The sequence below is a fragment of the Struthio camelus genome, chromosome 18 (assembly GCF_040807025.1).
Source record: "Struthio camelus isolate bStrCam1 chromosome 18, bStrCam1.hap1, whole genome shotgun sequence".
Classification (NCBI taxonomy): Eukaryota; Metazoa; Chordata; class Aves; order Struthioniformes; family Struthionidae; genus Struthio; species Struthio camelus.
The window spans coordinates 18,938,606-18,957,981 of record NC_090959.1 but is presented as its reverse complement, the minus strand read 5'-3'; the positions used below and the strand labels follow the sequence as shown (position 1 = coordinate 18,957,981).

General features: G+C 46.4%; 2 protein-coding genes across 3 annotated transcripts in view; one reads left to right on the top strand and one right to left on the bottom strand.

The window, feature by feature from the left end:
• BPIFB6 (BPI fold containing family B member 6) overlaps nucleotides 1-19,185 on the bottom strand; it is a 22,141-nt gene extending 2,956 nt beyond the window's left edge. The window contains exons 1-13 of one of the 2 annotated variants that reach the window (XM_068912278.1): nucleotides 11,733-11,864; nucleotides 10,995-11,089; nucleotides 9,092-9,222; nucleotides 6,396-6,499; nucleotides 5,607-5,775; nucleotides 4,497-4,596; nucleotides 3,747-3,851; nucleotides 3,080-3,226; nucleotides 2,474-2,537; nucleotides 1,857-1,917; nucleotides 1,663-1,754; nucleotides 1,060-1,236; nucleotides 471-524 (exon numbers count right to left, since the gene is read on the bottom strand). In XM_068912278.1, the coding sequence (XP_068768379.1) occupies nucleotides 471-524; nucleotides 1,060-1,236; nucleotides 1,663-1,754; nucleotides 1,857-1,917; nucleotides 2,474-2,537; nucleotides 3,080-3,226; nucleotides 3,747-3,851; nucleotides 4,497-4,596; nucleotides 5,607-5,733 (927 nt within the window). In that variant the 5' untranslated portion in view covers nucleotides 5,734-5,775; nucleotides 6,396-6,499; nucleotides 9,092-9,222; nucleotides 10,995-11,089; nucleotides 11,733-11,864. Of the gene's footprint in view, nucleotides 1-470; nucleotides 525-1,059; nucleotides 1,237-1,662; nucleotides 1,755-1,856; nucleotides 1,918-2,473; nucleotides 2,538-3,079; nucleotides 3,227-3,746; nucleotides 3,852-4,496; nucleotides 4,597-5,606; nucleotides 5,776-6,395; nucleotides 6,500-9,091; nucleotides 9,223-10,994; nucleotides 11,090-11,732; nucleotides 11,865-19,060 lie in introns of those variants that run through there. The other variant, XM_068912279.1, reaches the window with a different exon arrangement.
• On the top strand, nucleotides 9,557-16,887 carry LOC104140710 (protein TENP). The gene is made up of 15 exons (XM_068912286.1): nucleotides 9,557-9,578; nucleotides 10,282-10,398; nucleotides 10,701-10,800; nucleotides 11,569-11,673; nucleotides 11,925-12,062; nucleotides 12,551-12,596; nucleotides 12,981-13,041; nucleotides 13,568-13,659; nucleotides 14,023-14,199; nucleotides 14,603-14,644; nucleotides 14,797-14,961; nucleotides 15,268-15,335; nucleotides 16,161-16,206; nucleotides 16,397-16,460; nucleotides 16,611-16,887. The coding sequence occupies exons 1-15, from the start codon at nucleotides 9,557-9,559 to the stop codon at nucleotides 16,736-16,738; spliced, it is 1,371 nt and encodes a 456-aa protein (XP_068768387.1). The 3' UTR covers nucleotides 16,739-16,887.
• Nucleotides 19,186-19,376: the final 191 nt, after the last annotated feature.

The following is a 19,376-nucleotide window of genomic DNA, read 5'->3' as shown; positions in this document are numbered from 1 at the left end:
TTCTTCATCTAAAGGAAACACAAGGCCCTTTTTTGTCATTCTCTGGAGCTTCCAGGTACCTTGAACAAGCAAGAGCTATTTCTACTACTCAGTTCCTTCTCCTGCAGTTAGGAAGGGCAGAAGCTGATTATTATTATTATTACGATCTTTCTTTTCCCATGCACTCCTCTGGGGATTATCCTGATGGGTGCTGAGCTCTGGTAACATTCATTAATTCAATGGGAGCCAGACATCCTCTGCAACTTTTGTGGACAATCTGGTCCACGTTATTTAGCATGCTCCATAAATAATTTTTATTTTAAAAAGTTTTATTAATAAAATGGAGAGAGCACCAGTTTGACATTGGGGGAAATGTTCCCAGCATGTCCTTGTGAATGGCCACAGTGGGTGGACAGAGATCAGTGTTATCTGCTGCTATAAATAGCTTGAGACGACCCCGAGGTCTGTAGGATTAAGTGAAGTCCACCCACCTCGGGGATGAGGGCTCCGAGCATCGATGTCACCAGTGGGAGAAGCCCAAGAACCTGTCAATAAAACGTCACAGGGCAGGGAGTCAATGCACTCACTTCAGGGAAAAAGATTTAGAATGGGGAAGGGAAGAGAGACAGGCAAAGGCTGTAAAATTCTTGTGACCTCTTGTGGCTGGAGCATGCTATGAGCTGAAGGAGTTTCAGGATTGCCCTGGCTGGTGTCTGCTGGAGCTGCTCTGAGCCACTGGGGGCTGCCAGGAGGTATCGCTCTCCTCTACCTTGCTCCCTTGTGGTGCACCCTCTCCCTCCACCACGCTCCATACAGCAGGTGAGAGGACATGGAAATACTGTCTTTGCACCTTGCAAGACCCGTCGACTCCCAGCCCAAGCTACCCACTGGGCAGACGCTTTGCTGCAGCAGTAAAGCATGAGGCAGATTACAAGATTACAGGCTCTGGGAGTCTACACACGTGACTGCAAGCAGCAGCCAGTGCAAGAGAATGATTAAAAAAAAATGGATCTGTCTTGAACAGGGGTACAGATTTCTTTAGTGGCCTCTAGAGGAAAATCTCAAGCCCAAATTACCCACCATGTTATCCCTGATGTCCAGGCTGAAGGACGCCTGCATAATACGGAGCTCCGTACTCAAGAAATTTGCAGACAGGATGAGCTGGGTAGCAGCTTCTTTCTTTGGTGGCAGAGAAGTAAGAGGCGGCTGGTCTGTGGGAAGGTCAAGCTCATCTCCCTCTTTTTGGTGGAGAATGGTCTAAAAGGACCAGTAAAAACTGTCATGTCAGAGATGGCACAGGCCCGGTTCCAGCATTTGTATTTGGATCAATACAAGGATTCAGAATCACAGAACAGTTGAGGTTGGAAGTGACCTCTGGAGATCATATAGTCCAACACCCCTGCTCATGCAGGGTCACCTAGAGCACATTGCACAGGATCGTGTCCCAGAACACTTTTGAATATACACATTCAATCTCTATATAGTCTCAGTAGTAAAACAGAGAGAGCAATAAACTCCACAGAAAATGACAGGCCAAGAAAGCGGCTAGGTGGTACAACGCAAACAGCACACACCTAACCCCCTTCCAAAGCCTCTGCTGCCAAGGCCAGGAGGGACTATGCTTCCAAGCAAATGGATGTCATAAATATCACTCGGACCACAGTGCCAGGCAGCAGCACTCACCTTTAAATCCAACTGTATGAAAGTTTCACTTGTTGTTGGTGGATTCAGCAAAGCATATCTGAGGGTCCCAGCAGTTCCGAGAGAGATCTCAGCTGCATGGAAGTAAAGAGGGATGTTTTAAAGCAAGTTACCTGCTCTGACATTTCTGTACTGGTCTCTTGCTAAGAAAGGGAAAGAAATGGATGAGAACTTACAGGTCATGGTGGTCAATTTTGCATTCACAAGGCCGAGCACCGCATTCACAGCTGGACATAGCTGCAAGACAAGAAGAAAACTTGTGAGAAAACCCTGAACTGAGACTTCTGGCAGAAGCATAGTTTCACGGCTGCCAGACTGGCACAGCTACCAGCACCAGGACCCTCCACTCATAATTATCTGGAGAGGGGCTTCTCTCAGTTTTCTTTATCCCTAACTGAATTAGGTTATTCTGGAATAAGTCTGGTTTAAACTGAATGAAGGGCCAGACCCAACCACAGACATCAAATTACACCAGACCAGCGTTATGACATATGTTAAGCAGTTGCAGATGACAAGCCTTTAGGAAGAAATGCGCTCAGCATCAAGGTCAGCACTGCCCAACAGCACATCCCTAACCGTCTTGCCCTAGATGTCAAGGCTTTAGGCAGCGACAGGACCTTTGCTGCAGGTGCTGATTGCACAAAAGCACTAGGCTCCCAGAAATAAATGCTTGAAATGTTCACTTTTGCCAATTTGTATGATCCTTTAGCTGGCAAAACTAAGAAAACTGTTACTGAGCAGTGAAGAGGAAAAGATCTCTAAAAAACAAGGATCAAATGAGGATTGGACTTACCAGACCTGGCAGCACTTTCTGAAGAGTGCTATCCAGAAACTTGTTCAGGACTTTAGGCAGCACGCTGGGCAGAGATAACATGTCAGCAAACCAACACAGTCATTATAAACAGCATAGTAATTATTTACCAAAGATCAAAAGGCAACAGTGTCAAACACTAAAGTATCCTATCTGATAAAGATTAGTCTAAAATATGTCTGATATTTAGAGATATTTTCTCTGTTTACAAATCTCTTCTCATGAATGGTGCCTTCTGGTTTTAAATAAACCAGAAAGCTTGTGTGACTAAAAGAAGTTCTGCTATCCCAGGAGGACAGCACTGAAACGAGGACTCATGTCAAAAGTGAGTATCACATGAGATAAAATAGATGAGACTGGCCTGTACTTTTGTGCATAAAGCATTGCGGTTTTCTTAATGGAAAAATTAAGGTCTTCACTGAACAAACATTTGCGGTGAATAGTACCTGTGTTCTGCAGAAACCCACACCTGAAGACTGAAAGAATCCCATTTAAAAATGCTCTTATATACTTGCTAGGTATTATTAATTTTGCAAATTATCAGAATAGTCCTTTACAGTGGGGAGGGAAGCTGTCTTTGGCACTCACCTGCTAGGGAGGTTGGTTTTAACACTAATAAGAGAAACGTGGCAGTTTTCGGAGCTGAACTTGGGGATGCCCAAAGCAGTCTGTGAAAGCCTGTTGTTTGCAGTCAAGTTTGCTGCCACTTTGATTTCCAAGTTTCCTCCTAAAAAGCTGCACAGAACAAAACCCAGTTAACTCAGGATAAACCCTCCCTGGGAGAACCGTCACCCTGCACTGCTATCATTTAGGAGTAAAAGTCAGCCAGTGCCTAGATTGTAGTGAGCTGCCTTCCTGAAGTGCCTGAAAAAACTTTATTTCAGATCAACTTTCTACATCATGTAAATCCTTTCTGCTCTTTCAGATGTTAATATAAGTGGTGGCTTGGGGGTTAACATGTGGCTAGTGCCCAGAGCTGCAGCACTTTGTACTGGGAACCCCCAAGACTGCAAAAAGGGACCAGGAGTCCTGGAAAGGCCCCTGGAGAAGCTAGTGAGGGAAAGTGCTGAGAACTGGAGCTTGCAGCGAGTGCATGTGCACAGAGCAACCCTGGCAACCTTGAAGAATGCCTTGACATGGAGACCTGCTCGCGACAGCTGCTCCCTCGTCCCGTGGGAGCCCCGTGGCTCAAGCCACCAGTGGGACCAGGCAAACGGAGGGATGCTTCTTGGCCAGCACACAGCTTCCCACTCACCTTTTCCCAGCAATGGTCATTTGGACTAGCACAGCCATGAAAAGCCCCGTTCCTGGTGAGAGTGTCAATGTTATCACAGGGGGATGGATATCTTTCACTTTTACCCTGTGGGGGAAAAAAATAAAAAATGGAGGAAAAGAACTAGAAAAAGGTGCTATTGGAACAGCCAGGTCTGACTTTTTAAATTAAAGTAAACCTGTTTTTGATATTGCCATTACCATCTTTATTCTTTCACCTTTTTGTTTAAACTTTTTTCTTGCAATTCAGATCCATTTTTAAATTTAAAAGTATGCTTCTTCATAATAAAAAGATTGCAAAGTTTAACTTTGAAAAAGCTGAAAGAAAAGTTTTGGTATTTAAAACTTCTCCATTCTTTTGTCCAGAACTATTTACCAGATTCAGGGATGGCTCTGATCCCCCAGAAATTCTGGGTTTCCCTCAGGATATTATTCACAAAAAAATGGACACACATAGCTTTGAGAGCAAACCTCCCACCCAGATACTGCAGAATCACAGAAGTAATCTGCAGACAGCTTTGAAGCAGGAGCTGACATGCTTTGTTGCCTTTAAGTTATAGTTGCTCCATGTATTTGTAGACACAACCATGCAGAAAATCACCAGCTCTAATATCACGCTTGTTAGTGGGGAGTGATTTGTTTCTGCCTCCAGGCTGATGCTTCTGAACCTTCTGCTTTTATTTCATAATTTCCAGCTTCAGACTCTTGGTGTAATGTGCTGATTATAACTCACCCTGAGATACCTTTGATGAGTTTGCTGTTTGGCTTTTTTTTTGTTGCTTCCTCTGCCATTTTCCGAAGAACATCATTCTCAGTCAATGCAGTGGAGACCGCTGGAACAATTGCACAAGACAAAAAGAGTTTAGCACAAAATCCCCATCTGCCAGGACCAGGGAGAAGACTATGTAGGAGGGTGAGGGAACTTTGAACTCCCCATAATACCCTTTAAAGCACTGTTATTAAAATATAACCATTCCAATAAACACAGACACAATGAGGATGCTTCATGTGCTATAAATGTCCAACTCCTGGAAATCTTTGCAGTACCTCAGTGATTCAAGCTCAGCAGCTACTTGCTGTGCATACATTTTAATTTTAGACATGAAATATGGGGCAGATATTCAGGTTCCCACCTCAATGTACCAAAACATCTCGGAGACGATCGTTATGCTCCCTCACCAGGGAGCCCACCCAGGGCTGGGGTCCTGTTTGTGGTTACAATTACATTTTCCCTCCTTCAAAGCAAAGCCCACAAGAAAGTGACTCTTGCCGCAGGTTAAGGGAGGTAACGCGACAAAAGCCAGGCATAAACATTTGGCATTCCAGTCTGGCAGAGCTAAACTCAGGACAAGCCTGAGAAGGTTACGGTGTGGTTTCAGACCACCTTTTTCCTGCTGCAGGTGTTGGCTCTGGCACAATTCAAAGATGCTTTAGAGCTTTCCCAGGTTGTGGCTTAGGGCTGATGCTCGGTGCTGGGTGGAGGCGGCACAGAGGGGCCGTGGCAACGCTCTTCCCATGCTGAGTCCCCAAGAGGGAGAAGCTGGCTCTGTATCACTCGGAAATACCCCAGCAGCAAGTCCTCAGCTGCCCTCCTACACCACAAGAGCAGTGCTCCAGTTGCAGAAAGCCACGCAGCTGGCTCAGGTCCGCATGTAGGCAGAGCGTGGGAATTCACCTTCCTGGCAACACTCGGCAGCTGTTAACATGCTTAAAGACACAGGTCATATGGAAGAGGAAGATGGCTTCCCTTTTTGTGATACAGTCAGTGCACCACATCCTGCCTGTCTGCACAAATGTACAGATCTGCCCTGAGGATGGATGTGAACGTGGCTCTTTCGCTTACCATGATCAATCGTTCCAATATCAATCTTGATGATAGCCCCTGGATTATCAGCTCCGTGTGACAATGCCAGCCAACCACCAAGGAATAAAATGCACCAAGACCTTGATATCTTCAGATCCAGTACCATTGTTCACAAAGCTCCCAGAAGTGACAGGTTTAAATGAGCGCACTGGCTTAAACAGAAAGAGACAATTAGCTGGAGTTAATTCCCAAAGAGAGAAAACTGAACGATGAGGGCTAAATTCTGCAATTACACCAAAGGAAAGGAAATGGGGGTCCATGCAAGTCAGCAGAGCTACACTAGCCAAAAATCAGAGAGAAACAAGAATCACTCCCAAAAACTCAAACATCTGTGAACACTACACAGCAGGACCATTAGGACATGCCTGCCTTCTGCACCGTCCACCTAAACTGCCCCGTGGCGTCTACCAAAGCAGAGTGCTCAGTCTTCCTATTCCTTAAGCCCTAGAGCTGCTCACAGCATTTTTTTGTAAACAAAAAACTGTAGGTGGAGAAAGGGCTAGAGAAGCCTAACTGAGCACACAGCCTGCTAGGTCTACGCCCCCCTCAAGCCCTGGCCCAGCAGCAGCAGGAGCGCACGGATGGCTGTTGGCATGGCAATGGTACAATTCTTAATGAGCACAAATAGACTCGCCAAAGACTATAAACACAGCTCCTCCAGTCTGCTCCAGCTTGGCCCTGCACATCTCATTTGCCCCCATCATAACGACATGAGCTGCAGCACTTCACAGCAACAGCAGCTTCTTCAAGAAAATGCACTGTTGTCACCTTGTTAGGTTCTTTCCTGAAGGAGAGTTCCCAAAGGTTGTCTAAGCTTTGCACTGATCTTCTGGAGACAGGCAAGAAACAGCCTATATATATGAAAATCCTGCCTGAGAAAGAGAGAAAAATGAAAGGATTAAAGGACTGAGTAACTATTCTGATCTAAAACTAATCCCTGTGTTTCTGACATCTTCCAACATAAATAATTTCACTAATAAATTTGAAAGCCTGGCTAAGTTCTTGAGCCTCAGGTATCAAGTAAATGTTCCTAGCATGCATGAAGCCAACTTTCTTGCTCAACACCCAGGAAGAGCCAACTGGGGCTTTGCATGTTGGGTTTGAAAGAGAAAAAAATGACCTGTTTAACAACACAGCACAGAAAGAAGTGGGAGAGGGAGAAAGCAAAGACCTTGAGGGGAAATTCTGCTTCTGGGGACACATACTTAAATTGTGATTCTCACCCAGGTTGAGTAGCTCATACGCGTCCCCAAAGGTTCATGGAGCTGACGCAAACTCTGAGAGAGGGCTAGTGATCAGCTGATAACCCAGTGGTAACTGAGAATCTCAGTAATATTCCTACTGATTTCAGCAGGGCTGGAACGAGATTCACAAGAACTATCGCGCACTCAGAGCAGAGAACAGGCTTGTGAGCCCCAGCCATCACTGGCATGCCGAGAGAGAGCTGTGGTCCCACCAGACCGCAAAACAGGCCACACGGATCTTGTTCCTGGTCTAACCTTACTCCTGCCTTTGGGGTGGTCATCCGTGCCGTCTTAGTTAGAGCTAGCAGCTGCCAGAGCGTACGCACCTCTCCCGTCTCTGGGATTCCTCACCCAACATGACACATGGCCAGCTGACTGCAGCGTCTACCCTGCTGTGGAAGATCACTGCCAGGTGTGATTCTGCAGCACCAAATAAGGTATTCCTTCTCTTCATTTCTATATAAAGTGTGTCATGAGGCTTAATCTGTCATTACCTCCCTCTTAATGATATACTTGGTGACTCTCTACTAAGCACAGACAAGAAGATTTACATCTTATCTAACAGGAAAGTAAGATTCATAGATAACTCCCATTTAAGAGCCCATCAAGCCAGAAAGAGACTTTTGTGCTAGTAACTTGATCAGTTATTATGCTATAAGTTGACATCTAATTAAACCTCCACAGAGACTGTCAGGTATAGAACAGCACTTCAGGAGAAGAAAATCCATGTCTAAGCACCATGGTGCCTTCTCGTCCCTTCAGTTTATCATTTACAGCAGTGCAAGGGATAACAACAATCCACAGATAAATCTCAAGTGCTGCTTTGGAAAGAGCTACCGGTATTACCTACATGGGAACGAGGCTTTGCAGGGAGGCAATTTCCAATTACTGCTCTACAAAACAGTGAAGACTTATTTCTTAGAGACTTTTGTTAAGACCTAGCCATGTCCCTATCAATGCAAGATGCCAAGAAACGCCTCTCACATCCCTAGGCAACTCATCTGCAGTTTACAGTCTTTCCAATGGATTTACTTTTCTGAATGCATTTGTTGCCTCTAAATGGGCTGCATAACATCAGTGTAAAAGCATAAATTCTGCTCTCCTTCTTATAGACTTTCAGATGTATAGCTTGATATGCAGCGTCTCTTGACTCTGCTATTTGGATACCTTCAATGGAAATACACAATGTGGCTGAAACTCTGCCTTTCTTCTCGGCATCTCTCTGTCTTACTTAGAATGAAAGCACCATAATGTTAGTGAGAGCCAAACACTTCTCTCAACGTGTCAAAATGCACCTGGAACCAGAGCCCAATAACTCACTTAGCCAACGCACAAAGGACAATAGTTGCCTCCCAAGGCACAGCAGGTGTATCAACAAGCACTGAACAGGATATCCTACAGTCAAAGGATTCAAACCAAAACAGGCAACTCAACCCTCTCTGGAAGACCGACCACGCCTCCAAGTCAATATCACAAATATCAGGAAAAGAGAAAGTCAGAACATGCTTTTACATGGCATTTTGCAGACAGTCTATGCTCCATTCTCCAAGCCAAAAGGAAGCCAGGAGAACACGTGGGCCCAAAGCTGAGCCTCAACTAGTGAGGCCAGTGCTGAGTGGGACTGAGATCAGTGGAGTGATAGTGCCCTTTCTCACCACGTCTGGTCAGCATGGATAACACACAAAGTGGGCTTGGGGCTGCCAGCAGACGGGCAGTGCGCAAAATACCCCTAAAGCAAAAGTCAGCAACAGGATGCTGTTCTTGTAGTGCAGAAAACAGTCAGGCCTATGATACAAATCACATTATTTGTCCCAAATTCATTCTTTCTCTCAAGGCTCAGCTTCAGGTTGGCTTGGGAGAAGACAGCACATGAAGGAAGAGGACTCTTAATCCCTTCCACGAATGCTTTCACTGCTCATAGTCCCTACAGTGTCAAAGAGGGTGAACATAATCCACCATTTTTTATCAGTTACTGTAAATATTGCCAGTGGCTTTTGCTTGGGAATGGGGTAAAGGCAGGCAGGAATTATCACAAGTGGCTGTTCTGGAGGTTAGAGACAATACCTTCAAAAAGCCTGACCTTCTGCCTGGTTTAAAACTCACTGAACTCAATGGAAACACTCCTGTTGCCTTATCAGACTGGTAATGGGCCTGAGCAAAAGCAACAAGCGGTTCATATAGCCTTGCAGGAGCGCATCCTTGCTGTATTTCCAAGACCACCTTCTGCCTTAGGTGTCCAAGTCTCAGCACTTCTGATTTGAGCTGCCTAGCAGGAAGCTCCACGCGACTCGTTCTTCTTAGTGTGGCCGTTGCACAGACGCTGCCTCCGGGGTGGTCAGAAGAAATCATGGCTGTAGAGCAAAGAAACCAACGTTCGCTTTCTAACAATGTTTGATTTCTTGGCACCCTCCGTCCAGAGACCTTTCTTTGTGCAGCTTAATAACATCACAATAAAAGGCAACCTGCCCTAACACCTGTTGTTCAATATTTTACCTTGTTAGGTCAATGGCCAATGTAATCAAATATATGGGGAAACAATAAAAATGGTATATAAAACAAAGTGTCTCCACCCAAAATATCCTCCTGGTTTCTACCCCTCTCTGCCAATTTCTGGGTTATGAAGATATATAAAGCATGCACAATCCCTTGATGTGGCCACAGCAAGACATAGACCGAGTAAGAAGAATGGGAAGATCGGCCAGAAAAGGTAAAGATTCATTTATAAAACGAATAGATAGAACTAAGCATCGCTTGTATTCCCTTTGGTATATCTCTGTAAGGGTCAGTTTGATCAGAAGTCCTCTCTCTGCAAAGACTGATACAAATACATATATTTTTTTACTCAGATTAAACTTTCCGAATGACTTATTCTCTTTACATTATAAGAGCACTATAAACAATTCCAACAAGTTTTCAGAGAGTTAGAGAACATTCTCACTTTTTTTATTTCATCTCAGCGTCCTCCATAACTTCTTTTTTTTCAACTAATTTTAATTATTGTTTATTTATGGGTTTTTATATCAGTTGTAGGCCGTTACAGAATCTTCATTGGGCATGATATTGCTGCAAACACGCTCCAGCTTTTATACTTGCAGGAGGCTTTCAAGGCTGAGCCTTCTTTTAGTGCCTTCAAGTCCCCAGGTACTACGTGAGAGCGATGCATTTTTGTTTTTAACAAAAGCTGAAAATAAACTGCAAGGAAGCTCAGTTTGAGGTGAACCAGAGGACCCATGACTATTTCAAGCACTGCACACTGCCTTGCTTGAGAGAAATCCCCATTGACTAGCTCAGGACCACAAACCCCACCTGGGAACTTGAGTCCTGGTCCACCCTCTCGCTCCCCACCTCAACCTGCCAGGCCGAGGCCGTGCCGCCCTGACCAGGCTGCTGTGTGTGTCGTCCTCTTCCAGGCACCAGCATGGGGAAGATCTGCACCCTGGGCATCGTTCTGAGCCTCTTGGCGCCAGCTCTCGCCACCAAGTCACCTGATTGCGGAGGGATACTCAGCCCATCAGGATTGAGTTACAGTAAGTACAGACCCTGTGTCTCACAAACTTCACTGTTAGTAAGGGGGGGGGGGGGGCGGGGGCGGGGGGCAGAAGCTTCTTTCAGTCGGGAAATGAAATACTTCACCACATACTTTTGACCCAACTGCCACCATTAACTTATGCCTTTCATTAGCTCATTTTCGTCATCCCTTTTCTATAGCTAGTAACAGTAGGATTTATAAGAGACAAAAATGTGTCACCTGGACAGAGCCCAGTCCTTGCTCTGCCCATGAGACCACAAGTTCAGGAAGGTCTAATAAAATATCTGCCCTATTGCACAGTTGCTGAAGTTTCAAAACAGCATGCGGAGACAATCCTAATGCAGGACCTAATGGCCCCAAGAGTCTCAGATCTGCTTCTTGGTTCCCCGAAACCCACCAGGTGAGTCCACGACTCTGCCTTGTCAAGGCTTTCCCATTACCCCACTAGTTCATGTTGCTGTTTAACTGGAACACTTTGACTATCATTACAAAAGGGCCCCAGCAATGGCAAAAATCCTCATGGAAATTAACATGCCTATTTTAAATACCAGTTTAGAGAAGAGCTCCTGGAGAGACGATGCACTACGTTCTTACCCAAGCAACGCTGGGATTCAAGATGAGCAGCTGGGACTCCCCTCTTTAGGCAGCAGAATTGACAAATTTTATTGCAGCTGTTTCACCCTAAGCCACTAAACCAAGCAGGAAAACTGAATTAAAAAGAGCTCAGATCGGGCAAACGCATTGCACTAAAACAGAAAAAGGGAAAAATGTGAGCAAACGGTCAGCAGGACAAGTATTATTAGTAGGAAAATAAATTAACTCCAGTTTTCTTTTGAATTCACAGTAGCAGTGCACAGGACATGCCTGGCTATAGGATTTACTAACTTGGTTTTTTTTTTAGGTGATGGCCTGGATTAGACTCCAAGACTGAGACACACCCTCTGGCCTATTATCCAGACCTGCATGTTTTATACAGCTGCTACTTAGGCCAAGACAAAGAGGTGTTTGAGGTCTAACAGCAGCAGCTCAGGTGCCACTCGGAGGGACTGTTTTACTTATACACTGTGCACATCCCACAGATTTCTGGTGTTTGTCCATTGGAAGCGCAACTAGGGATTGCACATTTCTCTGCACTATTCTCCTAACACCTTCATTTCCACCCAAGCAGGAACCAAATTGACTCCGTCAAAGTTGTCGACCTCTCTCTGTCACTCATCCCTGATGCCGGGCTGCGGCTGAGCATCGATGTAGACCTTGGCGTCATAGTCTCCCCGTGAGTACCAGGAACTGCGCGGCTGCAATGGGGGAAATGGCTCATCCGCTGTTCCTTACCTCCGGTCATGGGGCTCAAAGCAAAGCCAAACCCTCCAGCTCCCAAGTGGAGCAATGGAGTCAAATCCAACCAGTGAAATCAGCACATGGGAGCAGGCAGGTCTGCTGGACCGGAACAAGCGGGACCGGAAGCAGCCCCAAGTCAGGAGGCCCCAGTGCTCCAGTCCATCTGTGTCTCTTCTCTTCGCATAGCTCAACTTCCAAGGTGGTGAGACTATCCATCCCAGTAGACCTCCATGTGGAAAGGAATCCTGAAGGGAACCTGGAGGTGGTAACTTCTGCCTGCAAGCCCAGCATGGAAGAAATGCAGAGCACTGAGGAGCTGGAAAGGTCAATTCCACAGTTTTGATTTGTTCAGACATATGGGATGACATGCAAGTATGGGATCTGAGTAAAAAGGGTAAAAGAAGAAACTGAAGAAAACTATTTTCACATATAAAGGTGATTTGACCACTGACCCACCAATGCCCTACAAGCTTATAAAGATTAAAGCAAATCCTTTATCTCTGTGACAGAAACTTCATTCTGTTTTCAGGGTTTTTAAAATTTATTTTCCTATTTTCAGAGTTTCATTTTCCAATAGGCAAACAGATCTTTTTAAGCACTGTAGCATGAACATTTTTAATGCAGGTCCAATGACAGTTCTTCAGTGTTTTAGGGTTCTGTAATGAAATGATTAGGGTTCACAGTTTAATATTTATAGAACATAATCATAATAATGTTTCAGGATGCTAGTTAGGTCAGATTAAAAGATACTCCCTTACAGCTGGCTGAGTTCGTTCTCACCTAACATCTTTCGTTTTGTTGTTTTCATTCAGCAAGTCTTCTAGTTTGGAGGTGGACAAGGAGATTGATGTCAATAAGGTAAGATCAAGTTTGTAAAGATGACACAGAAGACGACAAAACCATACAGTTCTGCTTGTTACCATTAGCGAATCTGGTGCTTACAAAACCTGTCTTTGCTAGATGTTCCCCATCATTCCCTGCAAGGGAGAAGGCCAAAAGGAGCAGATGCCATTTGAAGAATTTAACATTGCCATTTTTCCTCTAAAAGCAGATCTGACCTGGAAGAGCAGAGCAACCCATAGAGGTGAAAAAACAGGAGCGCAACTTCTGTGTAGCGCTTAGCCCAGCCAGTGTGGAAACTGGAGCCCAACACAGGGGCTGTTTGGTGGATGCCTGATGTGTCGCCCCCCCCCCAAATATTCATCTACCACCTCTCATTTTGTTTTGTTCCTTATTCCACAGATTTGCTTGGAAGTCTCCAAATTGCTCATTTTACCAAACGAACAACTAGCGTCTCTGACAGGTGAGCACAAGTCTCACTATGGATAAATGGCTACAGGGCTCATTTTGAAGGCAGGTCACAAAATGCCCCAGGCTCCCACCTCACAGCAGGCACAGCAGCGGCGGCGGCTCGGTGACCACAGGCTGTCTGCTCGGCAGAGCCGCTCTGCCTGACCGCAGCGTGGCACCTGGGCAAGCACTTCACTCTACATCTTAGAAGGGAAACTGAGAGGAAAGGAAAGCAGAGTCCTCAGGAGCTGAAGTATTGCTGGTAACACAAATAAATGAGGCTGCCCAGTGTCCCGCTCTGCCCACGTCTTCCCAGCAATGGCCTGGGACGGCTGTCAGACAAGCGCTCTCTCCCGTTTCTATTTCAGATTCACCAGACGTTGAGAGAGGCGGAGGGCAGTAAAACATGCAAAACAAATTCTTCTGCTCTTCCTCTCTGCATCTGACCCTGCTAATCTGGGGAGTCCAGAAGCATCACAGACCCAATCTTCCATCACTGCTCCCCTCCGTTTCGCTGAATCTCTGTGCTTGGTTTGCAGCTCAGTTCCCTGTCACTCCGAGCTGCCAGGTCCAGTACCTGCCCCTGGCTGCACCCATGATCTCCGAGCAAGGAATCACTGTGTCTTTACAAGTAAGCGTTTGCTTTCCAACATCCACGCAAGCCCCACTCCTAATCCCACCCTCTTGCCCACTTAGCTCCTACCTTCCTCTGAACAAGTGGTTGCTGAGCCCATGCAGAATGACAGGAGTTTGGCTCTGGAGCTGCTGATCGGCTCCCAGTGCTGCGAGCGAGCGCTGCCGAAGACGGGGCCTAAGGCAGGACCCTCGTTCGCGAGAGCGCCTTGCTGAGCTGTCGCCCCAAGCTGGCCGCGCTCCCCGCCAGGGGCTCCGTCCCTCCTCTGCCCTGGCCCGGGCTGTCCTGCCGGCGGGAGCACAATACTGCTGGTCCCGAGACTCCTCCAACATCGTCTCTCCTTCCCTGCGTCCCTTGCAGACGACTTTCCTCGTGGCAGGGATGGTGCTGCCCCTTCCAGTCAGCCCCGTGCCTTTCACCGTGCCCGAGGCAGCGAGCTCCAGTCCTTCTCACCTCACCCTGGCTTTATCTGAACACTACTACACCAGCCTCTTCTCTGCCCTGGAAAAGGTTGGAGCCTTCAACATGACCATCCTGGTGAGTAGAGCAAGTGACTAAGCAGGGAGTAAAAAAAACATGCATTTGGAGCGACAGCAGCTTGTTCTGCTCCCCTTGAATCACCCGAAGGAGCCGCACCACCTGCACGGAACAAGGCTGCATCTGAGCACACGGGGCAGCTGCGCTGTGCCACCCCGGCCTCCTTAGCTGACCCTGACAGACAGAAAACACTTCTGGTCAAACAGTGCTCGAAGACTTGCCGTTATGAGTAACCAGGACACGACTGCTGGCCCACGCTGATGCCCAGGGAGTGCTCCGGTGCCTCTGTGCTAACTGTGCGGCCCTGACCACAGGGTCCGTGGGACTGCAAAGAACACAGAAACACAAAACAACAGCTCCAAATAATTGTCAGGCAGATAACGAGCTGTATTTTGTCTTTCAGAGCCCATTGACCACTGCCACTGTGGCACAGAAGATCACCCAGGTTCGTTACGCATCCTGCCACCCTGAGAGGCACAGCACCAGCTCGCCTGGCCCCAGCTCCGCTGGTCGAGGAGCGAGGGCTGCAGGAGCGAGTGCACAGGAACGGGAACAGTGCGACCCGCAACAATAATCCCCTCTGGGCCTCTGCTGCAGATCGGCTCCCTTTTCCAAGGGGACCTGCCCGTGATGCTGAAAGTCACGTTCAGGAGCTCACCACGGGTGGTGCTGGAAGAAGGCAAGGCAGCCCTGAAGCTCTTCCTCACCGTCCACGTTGGGGTTGGCGCGCCGGCCTTCCAGAACTTCCTGAGCGTAAGCGTGGTAAGTGAACCATGCAAGCACAGCATGCGCCACGCACGGCTCCTTCCCAGCTACACATGGTGCAGAGCACATTTTTCTCCAAGAATCTGGCCTGATTACAGCCATTACAAATGGGCTGATTTTAGCCTTCATCTGTCACAGCATTCACAGTCCCAAGCAGCATTTGTCTCTGTTGCATAGCACAGGACAGGAGATGCATGTTGCAGGTAGTAACACCAAGACAGGCTCCTTGCACCCCAATATTCGAAGCTGAAATGGGATGTTTTGCTTCACATTGTGATTCTGTTATCTCTTCTCTACTTGCAGGATATGTCTGCAGGACTCCTCTTTAGAGTCACCGATGTAAAGATGATGATCTCTGCAGCAGTGATAGAGTAATGGATCCAGTTATATGCTGAGTCCTTGGAAGGGAACATGCCCCAGTAGTAGTAGCAGCACAGGAAAGGAGAAGCAAAGTAGCCCAGGGAATTTCTTTTCCTTTATAATTTGAACATTGTAGAGGTAGCTCTATTCCAAGGAAAACGGTAAGAGTCCAGTTCAGAGAGAAAAATGGAAACGGCATTCCTCTCCTTCCAACTCCCCCCTGCACACAGCATATGCATAAACAAGCAACCTATATGTGCTAATACCTATCACCTCTGCCTGCTCCCGCCACAACACGGACAGAGCCATCGGTGAAAGCATACGCTTGCACCACCCCGTTCACAAACACAGCATGCAGCCAGCAGGGCTCAGACCTGCCAGGCTGTCACAGCCCCTGCTGCTGCCGATGAAGCTGGCAGTGCCCATCGCTTCTGGACCGCAGCCATACAGCATCCTGCGCCCCAGCACGTTCATTCAAATCCATGCCAGCGCAGCCTGCCTGTTTCAGCAGGGGGCCTAGCCAAATCACAGGCTTAACCATGGGAAGGCAAGGCAACAAATGCTTCAGCAAGCTGGTAAATCAGGGTCCTGGGGACTAAGACTTCCTTATCTCCTCGTCGCTGTGCCTAAGAGGAAAGCCAGGCTCCATTTGCCTGTTCAGTTCTGCACAGCTAGAGGAAGCTGTTGACCCGGCACTGAACTTGGCCATCATGTTCAGAGCCATGTGTAAGCTGCCTCTTACTAATGAACTTAATCCTCTGATGAAAATTCTGCTTTGGTGACCTGTCTGAAAGGCCTCCAAGCAACTTCTGAGCTGCTGTTGGTTTGTTTTACAGAGATGCTGAGCTCAGCCTGGCTGCCTCTGATGTGGGTCCTGTGCCGGTAGGTGCCCAATTAGCTGCAGCCCAGCTTCGAGCTGGGCCCTGCCTTGCTGAGCACAGCCGTGCCACCTCCTTGCACCAGGGCCTGTAAAAGCCTGGACCTCTTCTCTTTGTTTGTCCCTGCCTCTCTCTCCTTTTGCTTTAGAGTCATACAATAAATGAGTTCAGTGTGTGGATTTTCCCTTTGGCAGGCTGCATTACTAGAGGAATTATTTTTGTCTACAATTCGTGAGGAGATACTGGCTCAGATGAATGGTGAGGACCTGTGACTGCTTGTCAGGGCTTGGGGCTGGCAACCCAGACTGCTGAGAGCAGTACTTCTGTCCCATAAAGTTCTGGCAGATAATAACATGAAACAAGAATGAAGGCAGCACTGAAACTGGTATTTTTCCTCTTTTTTCCTAGCGGTCCTGAGTGAAGGAATATACCTGCCACACGTGTCCAGCTTTATCTATACTGACGTCAATGTCATCATTCACAAGGTAAAAAAAAAAACCACACACTTAAAATGCTTCCTGCTGTATTTGATTTAATTCCCTTGGAGCAAGCAGCAAGCATTCCCTCTTCAGGGCAGATCCAACCATGCCCCTGCCAGGTCACCCGCGAGGATGGTCTGAGGGATAGTACTGTGGGGGTTGGCACTTCCAGAGTCAGACACAGAGCCTCCACGCACATGGCTCTGGCCAAGGAGCTGGCGGGTGGGATAAGAGATTTTACCATAGATCTCCAACAGCCTGGAGGAGGCGCTGCTTGGTGACAGTCTATGGGAGAAGCTGCTGAGCCCAGCTAAGCTCTCACAATAGAACAGTCTGCAGTAGGCGGGAGGCAGGTTGATGAGCCAATTCAAGGTGCCCCCTTCTGACCAGGTCTCCCTGAGACTCCTTGCAGCCCCAGGGAATCTAGGGGTTACATTTATCTCCTGACTCTAGAATAAATCTGAACCTACTCCTCTAGTACTGTTCATTCACAGACCAAGCTTCATCGCTTCAGATAGGATTTCTTCTCTAACCACACTAATATGAGCAAAAAAAATGCACATTAGAAGGACCACTGGCCTGCAGGGAGAATACTGCCTGTAGATCAAAATGAACTATGTAAGCATGTCATTCAACACTTGTTTCTTCCTCTACTTAGGACTATGTCTTGATCCCATGTAACCTCAAGCTACAGCCTAAAATGGGAGAGTAGATCACGATGGGCTGAAGTCTGGCATCCAATTTGTTCTGCCTGGAGAAAAACAGTGGCAAAATTGTTCTACAGACTCTTAAATCAAGCTTTATGTTTTCTTATTGCATGCAATGCCAAAAATCTTTTTCTTTCTTTACTAAAACAACACTTTCTCATATTTAGGATAATAATGGCATTGCACTAGTGACCTTCTCTTCCAATTCTGCTGCTGGAATTTTTTTTTTTGCACAGAATTGGGCAAAAAAAGTGTTGGAATTTTTTTTCCCCGTGTTCCATACTTCAATTAAATAATTGTCTTCAATATTGCATTTTCTGGTATGACTGCTGACTTTTTGTTCCCTCAGTGTTTTGCACCTAAAGATAGATGAATTTCTCCTTGCTGAGGACTGGTACCAGTATAGGAGTCCCGATCTCATATTTAATTGAGAGAGAATAAAAATTCCACCGATTTATAAGGATGTAAAACAGCCCCATACTTCTCAGCTGCAGAAGTACACGGCACCTACTAACAAGAAATATTTTATCTGTTTTTCTTCCATTTCTAGCAGTGTTACTATGGGAACATGGCAGTTGGTTAGTTTTTCACTGGGTCAGAAAAAAAAAATCACTATTTGTACAATGGTTTCTAATTTCAGACTTGAAGCCAATTATATTTTCAAAAAATATAGTTTTGACAAAGCTTAGATACAGAGAAAGTGTTGAACAAAATGCAACTGTACATGAGTACATGAATGTTATGTGCACACCTGGTATTTGCTCACCAGGTTCTGCATGTTTGAGCACCAGAGGGGAGCAAGTAGGTGCATTTGTCACTGGCTTCAGTGGCTTCACTGGCTACCGTACTGACCAAAAGGCCCAAACACGTCTCTGCAGTGGACTCAAGAGGTTGTTCAGCAAACTAAAAGAAAAAAAAAAAGAGACTGAAAACACAAATAGACCTCAGTGTCCAAAACTGAACCTTGGGATGATAAGGCAGCTTTAGAGCAAGGCAGAGGCATGGCTGGGGAGCACATGGGCACATCAGGTTGTGGCAAGATTTATTCGATTATTGGATGCTATTGGCCACTTTCTCCAGACATTCAGGATAATTTCATTGCTGTGTTGACGCCCAGGAAGAGCACCATTGTTGCTAAACGCTATATTTTTCCGGAGCACTATGATGGTGATCTCTCACTTAATATCCCAGCCCATGAAACCATATTAATTACATGTACATCTGCTTTCACTTACAACAATTATGCATGTCATTTCTAGCCCCTGGAGCTGCTGAAAAGCACTTGAAAACCTCATATTTCAAAGGCTCAGGAATAGGAAAGCAAACAAAACAAGCCAAGCTGATTTATTACAAGGAGAAGAAAAAACTGAAGGTTTATATACCCAGCTTGGGGACCTGACTAATGATTTTAATGCCCAAAGTTGGCAATAGCAGGAACTGTTCCTAATAAAGTTTGCTGGTAGAGCTATAACCATTATTCTTTGGCTAATAAATCTTAAACCAGATTCACAGAAGCAATAAGCTACAGTAGCAAAAAGATTTATTTATTTGCCAGAGGATGTTCTGGCTTTAGGCTTAACCACGGTGTTCTGCATCTTCAATATCTGGCTGGGTTCACAGGAGCTGAATATCCAAACTCCTATCCCCACAGCTATGCCCACACAAGTCGTACCTGAAGATCAGCAACAGCCTCAGAAGCAGACCTATTTTATTTTGAAGGACTGGCAGCTCTGCTTCTCCCTCACGTCACTCGATTCAGGGAGCCCCTTTGTTCTACAGCACAGCTGCATCCTCAGGAGGCGACCAGTGTTTTCCCAAGCAGTCCCTTTGGGTTCAACCTGGGGGGGGGGGGGGGGGAGCTGTAAAAAAGCATTTGTATTAGTGTTTCTGGCATAAACAATATCCTTAATTTTCGTGCATAGTAGCCAAAATTCCAGCAGGAAGATTCACTTAGCAATGCAAAGCTTCCCTTAACTTAATAATGCACA